The 9,612-nt window shown below is 36.4% G+C and overlaps 2 protein-coding genes across 2 annotated transcripts; both read left to right on the forward strand.

Annotated features, from left to right (window-relative positions):
- The first annotated feature begins 814 nt into the window (after positions 1-814).
- LOC119629456 (uncharacterized) lies at positions 815-3,044 on the forward strand. The gene is made up of 3 exons (XM_038015203.1): positions 815-841; positions 1,218-1,314; positions 1,957-3,044. The coding sequence occupies exons 1-3, from the start codon at positions 815-817 to the stop codon at positions 3,042-3,044; spliced, it is 1,212 nt and encodes a 403-aa protein (XP_037871131.1).
- A 59-nt stretch (positions 3,045-3,103) lies between these two features.
- On the forward strand, positions 3,104-5,896 carry LOC119629457 (uncharacterized). Its single transcript, XM_038015204.1, has one exon. It carries the CDS (start codon positions 3,104-3,106, stop codon positions 5,894-5,896), a length of 2,793 nt encoding a protein of 930 aa, XP_037871132.1.
- Positions 5,897-9,612: the final 3,716 nt, after the last annotated feature.

Here is a 9,612-nt window from a genome sequence, read left to right on the forward strand (position 1 = left end):
GGCTCCAGTAACTAATTAACATCAGGTGGGCTGTGAGCTCGTCCAACCAACTAAGAAGTAAAAAAAAAGAAATCAAAATCGTGTAGTTGTAGAAATACGGTAATACTGACCCGCGTATTGACACGCAACGAGCCTTATTCAATTAGGTTGGTATAATTCAATAGTTTAATTGCATTTGAACGGTTTTGTTAATTCTGTCTACTGCTACCAAGTTTCTTATTAGCATATCAGGATTTTAAGGTCTAAAATTTAAGATGTTATTGCGATTCATATTCATATGAGATTTATGTAGTCTATAAATTGGGCAATGGGATTTAGCTTAAGTAGGAAGCAGCTGAGAGAGAAATAAAACTCATAAATCATTAGTATTTATATGGGTATTCGCAAAAATTGTGTTTTTATAATATAAAAATGACTAGTAAATACTCTCATATACTGATCTTTATCGATAAATCAAATTGAAAAAAATTTAATGAATATTACTATTACCGCTATGTTGAGTTGGGTAATCTATGTTATAGGTATAATCTGTGTCATTGCATTTTTCCCTCCATTACTGCTGCAAATTTTATACAAATTGTTTGTCTCTAAAAAGTTACGTTTAATAAATTCTATAAAACTATCCAAGTTATTATTTAAATACGACAAAGTGGGTGAACAAACATATTTTGGTCCTTATCGAACCGGATTTGCAACAAACTCGAGTGTGTTCAACTTGAATTGACTTCGACAATATGAGCAAAATCACAGAACTTATCAATATTCTGGAGGAAAAAGCTGATCTGATATTAAAATGCACGACAAACATTAAAAAATGTCCGAAGACACGTATGACGAAGGGGTACGTAGAAACGAGGTTGAATACCATCGAAGATTACTGGCAAATATTTAAAGAAACACACGACACTCTTGTGAAGTCCCTCACCAAAGAAAAAAGATCGGATATATTATATTTTAAAGAGAATGTGTATAGCAATATTGAAGAGTTATATATGGATACAACATCAGATTTAAAGGATACTTTGTCCAATTTCGTACAAACTGCAGGTACCCCCACACCAATTAAACAACAAGATTTGAATATAAAATTACCCCATATACAATTACCTACGTTTACTGGACATTATGATGATTGGCCGACCTACAACGACATATTTACTTCACTTGTTCATCACAATATCACATTATCTAAAGTTCAAAAATTACATTACTTAAAGGCAAGTGTTGCTGATGAAGCGGCTTCTCTACTCAAACACATATCGGTGACTGAAAGCAATTATGAACAGGCATGGGACATTTTAAAACAGAGATATGGTAATAAGAAACTTATTGTTAATTCACTTTTAAGAAGATTGTTTCAACAACCAAAAATAAACACACCTAATGCCATTCAACTAAAAAGATTATTAGATACCACAACTGAATGCCTGAGCAGCCTACAAAACCTTAACTTACCTGTTGAGTCATGGGATTTAATTATCATCTACATAATTGTGCAACGACTGGATCCTGAAACACATAAAGCATGGGAAGAGTATAGTTTCCATAGAAATAGTGAAGACCTACCTACTTGGCAAGAAATGAAAAACTTTCTAGATTGTAAATTTAGAACAATGGAATTAGTAACATACACACCTCAAACAAAAGAATTGAAATCTTATAAACAAAAAACATTCCAAATTTCCACAACAGAAAAGATCTGTATTAAATGTAAAGAAAATCATACCCTTTGTCATTGTGAAGAATTTATTAAACTGTTACCAGATGAACGAATTGGTTTTGTGAAGAACAAGAATTTATGCTATAATTGCTTACTACCAGGACACCCAGTGTTTAAATGTCGACTCAGAATATCATGCAGAATCTGTGGTAAGCGACACCATTCGTTACTACACAAAACAATCAATGGATTAGAGACAAACTATAAACAAGTTGAAGACACAAACATTCAACCAGGCCCTATAGAGGATAATGATGCAGACGTTGCTATACTGTCGCATATGGCGACAAAGAGGTCCACAGCATTGCTGGCCACAGCATTGATAACTGTTAAGAATAGTACAGGACATTATACAGTATTGCGCGCCTTAATAGATCAAGGGTCACAGGCTAATTTTATTAGTGAAAGAGCAGCACAACTTTTGAAAGTCAAAGGAACACCCACTAAGGGGACAATCACTGGAGTTGGATCTACACAAACGGAAGTAAATCTGGCAGTCCAGCTTGAAATATTATCTAGATACAAATGCAATTTCAAGCTCAACGTAGAAGCATATGTGATGCCTTCACGTTTAACAACATACTTACCGTCCACAACTATTGCCGACTCCACACTCACCTGGTCACATTTGAAAGGTCTCAAGCTGGCAGATCCCACCTTTAATCAACCAGGGAGAGTTGATATGCTTCTAGGTGTAGAAGTATATGCAGCCATTCTGAAAAATGAAGTTATTCGAGGTCCTCCTGGCTCACCATGCGCACAACATACAAGTTTTGGATGGATTCTCTTTGGAAAGATACACAATGACATTGAAGAAAGGAAAATAACAGTTATGCACCACCACATGGATTTTGATGAACTGTTACACACACTATGGGAGTTAGACTGTGATAATCAAAGAAAACTTACACAAGAAGAGGAACTCTGTGAGAACATTTATTATGAAAATGTTAGGAGAGACAATGAAGGAAGATACATTGTGAAATTACCTTTTAAATCAGATGTCATACTAAGTACAGAAGGTAATACCAGGGATATAGCACTAAGAAGATTAACACAACTAGAGAGAAGATTACAGAGAGACATGAAGTTAAGGACAGAATACACTAAAGTGATGCAAGAATATATTGAATTGAATCATATGGAAGAAGTACCAGAAGAAGAATTAGGGAAACCCTCTGTCTACCTTCCTCATCATGCAGTTGTAAAAGATACAAGTGAGACTACCAAAGTAAGAACTGTGTTCAATGCCTCCTCAATGGGATCTAATAATGTTTCCATTAATGATGAGTTACTAGTGGCCCACAATTGCAAGAAGACATGAGATCATTGGTTATGAGATGGAGACTAAAACGAGTTTGTTTCATAGCAGATATTGAGAAAATGTATCGGCAGATATTGGTTACCAAACAGGATGCAGATTACCAACGAATCTTGTGGAGAATTGATCCAAATCTTAAAGTCAAAGATTACAGATTGCTTCGGGTAACATTTGGAACTGCTTCAGCTCCGTTCCTTGCTGTAAGAACTCTACAACAAGTTGCAGAAGATGAAGGCAAAGATTTCCCTGAAGCAGCTAGAATGATTAAGGAAGACTTCTGGATGGATGACTTATTATCTGGTAACGATACAGTAAGTGAAGCCATGGAATCAGCAAGAAATGTTAGTGACATTTTGAATCGTGGCGGTTTCAAATTACAAAAATGGTCTTCTAACAGTATTGAATTTATGAAAAATATTTCACCTACAGAAAGAAGTACATTGATAAATGTGGATATGAACCTGGGAGGAACTGTTAGAACATTGGGGTTATCATGGAATATAGGAGATGATGTGCTACAGTATAATCTTAATTTGCCAGAAGTGCCACTTACCATCACTAAGAGAAGTATACTTGCTGAGATACAACGCTTATTTGATCCACTTGGTTGGATAGCACCTGCCTTGTTACCTGGAAAACTAATAATACAAAGACTATGGTTGAAAAGACTTACCTGGGATGAAGAAGTGGACTCTGAAACTAAAAGAGATTGGTTAGAGATGAGAAACAACTTAAATTATTTAAAGGAAATTAAAATACCACGCTGGTTACTTATTACTAGTGGTGTCATAGAAGATGTGTCAATACATGGATTTTGTGATGCATCAACAATTGCATATGGAGCAGTTGCTTACCTGAGAGTCAAAACTTACAATAATGAATATAAAAGTATGCTGATAGCAGCGAGGACTAGAGTCGCACCTGTTAAACCAGTCTCACTGCCCCGTTTGGAACTGTGCGGTGCAGTGTTATTATCAAAGCTCTTGAAACACATCAGTCGTGCTACACGGATACCAAGGAAACAAATCTTTGCTTGGACAGATTCTACCATAGTACTATCATGGCTTACTGGAGACCCGACGAGATGGCAAACATTTGTGAGAAATCGTGTAGTAACAGTGCTTGACAATATTGGAAATGCATGGTATCATGTACAGTCTCAAGACAACCCTGCAGACATAGCATCAAGAGGAATGCTTCTTTCAGATCTCAAAGAATTTAGTTTATGGTGGAACGGCCCTAAATGGCTCACCCATGAAGAAATATTGATGTCTCGCGGAGATAATATTTCTACTGACCTAGAGTTGAGAAGAACAATTATCAATACAAACATAAAAATAGACAATAATCATAATGAAGGAAATTATATACACAATCAATTTGAAAACTTTAACAACTTGATGGAACTACAAAGAACTATTGTGTACTGCAAAAAATTCTTGAATTTTAAACGAAGTAGCGATAACATTAGTACAAAGTGCTTCAGCCCACTGGAGTTAACAGAGGCTCTTGAAACATGTGTGCGGTTAGCACAACATAATGATTTTGAACATGAAATCCACGATTTGTTACAAGGGACTGGAGTAAGTAATAGAAGTGTACTGAAGAATCTCAATCCTTATCTAGACAAGAAAGGTCTTCTCAGAGTAGGCGGTCGATTACGAAATGCGGAAATGGAAAATGACGCTAAATATCCTATGATCATAAGTCATAAGAACCCCATTGCAACATTGATAGTTAGTGATGCACACTTGAAGACACTTCATGGAGGACTCCAACTCACAATGAATTTTGTTAGATCAAGATTCTGGATCATAAGAGTAAAATCATTAATATCAGCTACAATACATAAATGTTTAATATGTGCAAAGCAGAAGGCTAAGGTCCGACACCAACTCATGGGAGACTTACCTGCAGCACGAGTAACACCCACTCGTCCATTCCTACACTCAGGAGTAGATTTTGCAGGCCCACTACAGATTCTGGTTTCCAGAGGAAGAGGCATGAAATGCACTAAGGGATACATATGTATATTTATATGCATGTCAACTAAAGCAATCCACTTGGAACTGGTTGGAGATTTAAGCACCGAGTCATTTTTAGGATGTTTTAGAAGATTTGTTGCCAGAAGAGGTCGATGCTCCCACATTTGGAGTGATCAAGGTACAAACTTTGTAGGAGCCAGTAAAGAATTAGCTAAAATGTGGCAAGAAGCAAAATTAAGTATACCTGAAGATTTAATAAACATTTTAGCTGAAGATGGAACCCATTGGCACTTTAACCCACCTTATAGCCCAAATTTTGGAGGTTTATGGGAAGCTGGGGTGAAATCTATAAAATATCACTTAAGAAGAATTCTTGATAGAACACTTACCTTTGAAGAGATGTCCACCACACTGTGCCAGATTGAAGCCTGCTTAAACTCACGGCCACTATGTCCAATAGATCATAATGATATTGACAATTTAAATGTACTTACTCCTGGACACTTCCTCATTGGAGAAGCTCCAATCAATATACCTGAACCAGATCTTAGCCAAGTGAATGTAAACAGACTGTCTAGATGGCAACATACTCAGAGGATACTTCAAAACTTTTGGCATAAATGGAAGACGGAATATCTCACACGTTTACAACAAAGACCTAAATGGTTAACTATAAAGGAGGAGTTTAAAATTGGAGAAGTGGTTCTGATTAAGGAAGATCACCTTCCTCCAGGCAAATGGGCCTTAGGTCGCATAGTTGATAAATATCCTGGCTCTGATAACATCTGTAGAGTTTACAGCTTAAAATGTTGTGGTAAATTGATTAAGAGATCCATTAGTAGACTGTGTAAATTGCCAATTAATGAATAACTTTCATTTAACTTAAAATTTGGTTACTTTATAAACTTTATTGTTTTGTTTTTTACTAAATTAAATTTAAGTAAATCTATAAATATATTTAATACAAATAGTTAACAATTAATTGGCAATAATGGTTAAAGGATTGGTAAAGAAGGATGTTTAAAAAATAGATATTTATTCATGTAAAGTTAATGATACATTAAGAATGACCTAATGTTCATAAAATTCACCTATTTATTATAGGTTGTTTTGTACTTTCTGATATGTATTTTAAAATCTGATTTATGTTTGATATTGTAAATTCTAGTAATTTGTTTGGTTAAACTCTTGGAGCTTATCAGAATGAAAACTTACAATTTTGCTATGATTTACTGTGTTTCTCAAAAACTTCGTTTTTGGGGGGGCGGTATGTTGAGTTGGGTAATCTATGTTATAGGTATAATCTGTGTCATTGCATTTTTCCCTCCATTACTGCTGCAAATTTTATACAAATTGTTTGTCTCTAAAAAGTTACGTTTAATAAATTCTATAAAACTATCCAAGTTATTATTTAAATACGACAAAGTGGGTGAACAAACACGCTACAGGTTCTGCTTTGTACCACACCATTCAAGTTATAGTCGTTAAAATTCAAAAACTCAATAGTAACTGTTGTTGATGTGATTTATGTCCCCGTTGGTCCGATGTGAAATATCACCGGAAACTTGGCTTTAAATTCCCTTTGTCCGTTTTCAAGTGAATTTTCATGTTTTCATTAACTAAATGGATTGATTTTTGTAGTGGTGGTACTCTTAGTATTATAATAGGGAGGCGGCGTAAGGCATTTGTTTTTCTCTAAATACTGTATGCAATAATCATGAGTGTGATACGAAAGTGTTTGAGTGTGTGTGTAAATTAAAAAAAAAATGTGAGAAGTCACGGGACGCCTGGCAGATGTGAAACATCGACATTATTTTGTAAAAGTAATATGCAGAAAAGAACAGATTGTGATAGGAACTAAATAATATGTCATAATGATAAAATAAAATATTACGATTTTTTTTCCAGATAACGATGACTATTTATTGAATAAACATTTATTTTCATTAAATACAAAAATTTACGAATTCATTTCAAATCGTGACTACTTAATTCGTTTAATCAGTGACGCGTCGCCACGGCATGCGTCGCCACGGCATGCATCGCCACGGCATGCGTCGCCACGGCATGCGTCGCCACGCTAGAAATCGGTTTTACATGCGGCTATAGAAGTTTCACATCAAAATCGTTCATACCAACCAATCAAGCACAAATTCTCTCTATACAATAAAAGACTCGAGTAAGTTTGACTAACTTAATACGTTTCACCAAACTCAATAGTGTTGCCAATATTTTAATAACAAAAAACAAGAATTTCAGATGGACCATGTCCTCACGCATATACGAGGGCTGCACTAAAAGTATTGGGAATGGAATATTTCCACTGTTCCTGTCATATTAAAATCTTTTTAATTGAAAACTCCTTGGTTTTAAATATCGAATACCATTTATTTATTTAAAAAAAGATTCTTGGCCTTGTCACGAGGTTTTGTCAAACTTGTTTAGTCGTTGAGAAAATGGAATTGACTCGAGAAAATTCAAGAGCGATGATTTATTATGACTTTCGAAGTGGTTTAACACAAAAACAGTGTGTTGACCGGATGATTTCTGCATTTGGTGATGAAGCCCCATCCAAAACCACAATTTATCGCTGGTTTGCTGACTTTTAACGTGGACGTGTCAAGCTCAGTGATGATCTCCGTCAAGGTCGTCCAAAAACTGCAGTCACCCAAGAAAACGTTGATGCTGTGCGTAAGCTGATTGAGGAAGATCGACATGTGACATACCGCGAAATTCAGTGAATGGTTGCTTCAATGATTGGTTCCATCGTATGGAAAAATGTGTCAAATTTCGCGGAGAATACTTCGAAAAGCAATAAATACATTTTTAAATAGTAATGTTGTGTCACTTCGTTAATTCCCGAAATTTTCAGTGCCGCCTAGGTAGTGCTAAAAAAATATCAGAATCGTTCTTTTCGTAACTCTCTCTAACTCATTCTCATAGGTAGCAAATTTAATAGTTTGAAAATTGCTAACTGTCTACTTTATTAAATTAAATATTCAGAGAATGCAAGAAATGAAATTTTAATACAGCTTTGCCTGCGTGTGGACTAGAATCCTGCAGGCCCGCATTGCTACAGGCCCTAAGTACTGTTACGCGCTAGGGTTCGGGATAAATAAAATTCCACCCAAGTACAAATTAAAGCTGTATTAAACAATAAAACATTTACAGTATCCTTTACAATACGCAATTCACTTCTTCGGCTTCACTTCAGGTGATCCGTTCGCTGTTTCGCTTCGAGCAGTTTCGATTACTAAGCTGCCCTCGTGTATCTCTGCAACGCTTTTATAGTCGATACGGCATCCCTAGAGCTATCGAGAACATTCCTGACAAGTCGAGTAGTTTTTGTTTTATAACCTTTTTTTTTCTTTTCTTTTATTGCCTTTGTAGGCAGACGAGTATACAGCCCACCTGATGGTGAGTAGTTACTGTCGCCCATGGACTTGAGAAAGCCAGGAGCAGAGCCAGGCCGCTGCCTACCGTAATGTACTCTCCAAAAGCCTCGTTTGAAGAAGGATATGTCATAGTGCTCGGGAAACACCGTGGAGGGGAGCTCATTCCAAAGTCGGATGGTTCGATACGCGTTTCGGCTATTTGACAATAGATGGCGTTGTACTTCTCGAGCGTTCTCGATTTTACTAGTTCTTTTGATATTCGTTTCTGCTCTTCGACGATAGATGGCGTTGCCCTTACCAGCCTAACAGTTTCACCCATCTACCAAATGAAAAATAAATAAACTATATACAATGCACATCGAGGCATTAAGTTTCTGTATGGATTGTATGCAGGTATTCGAGGCGCGGCAACGGTCTTAAGCGAAACGTGGAGCTTGTACCCGCGGGATCACGTGCCTTGTGGTATAAGTCATAAGATCGTGGTCAAATATTTTATTTTTATTTATACGGAATAAGTCCGAGTATATCTCGTGGAAGCCCAGATGGAATGCGCTTTCTAATTTGTTTGACAAGGTTCAAGGGCAGATTTGGAGTCCTCTTTGTCGTAAAACATAAGGTTTGAACTGAGGACCTCCTGTTGAAGGCTGTGTAGGTATAACGACACAAGGGAAGATCTTCCACCGAGCTAGTGATGTTGCTCGGTAGACCGACGGTCCGAATGTTGTTGTTTGGAACTTGTATATGTGCAAGCTTATCTTGAAAATATCGTAAGCGAGATTCAGGCATCTGTCAAATATCTTGCATTGTATGATGGCTACCCATCACAACCATTTCAAATTAATCATCGTATGCATTCTTAGGGACATTAGAGTTAAGGTGCGTGAAGAAAGTGTTTGCTAGGAAAGCAGAATGATGAACAAACATTGACAAAACCGTATGAAGCTACCAAACGCCATTCGGGAGAACCACACAGAGAATGTTGAAAAATCAATTGTTAGGTTTTGCTCTACGACTTTTCAAATACGAAGGCATGATTGCGGAAGTAAGGAGCTTAATTGTGCTTGGCTTGGTTAATTTTCTATTGCACGAGGTTATTTTTCACCGGAAGTCGTTCGTGATGCTAGGTAGAGTTCGCATGTAAAAAATAATACAAAAATCCATTGTTTCTAACCATATCTTCTATCTTCTAAA

Source organism: Bombyx mori, chromosome 14 (genome assembly GCF_030269925.1).
Source record: "Bombyx mori chromosome 14, ASM3026992v2".
Lineage (NCBI taxonomy): Eukaryota > Metazoa > Arthropoda > Insecta > Lepidoptera > Bombycidae > Bombyx > Bombyx mori.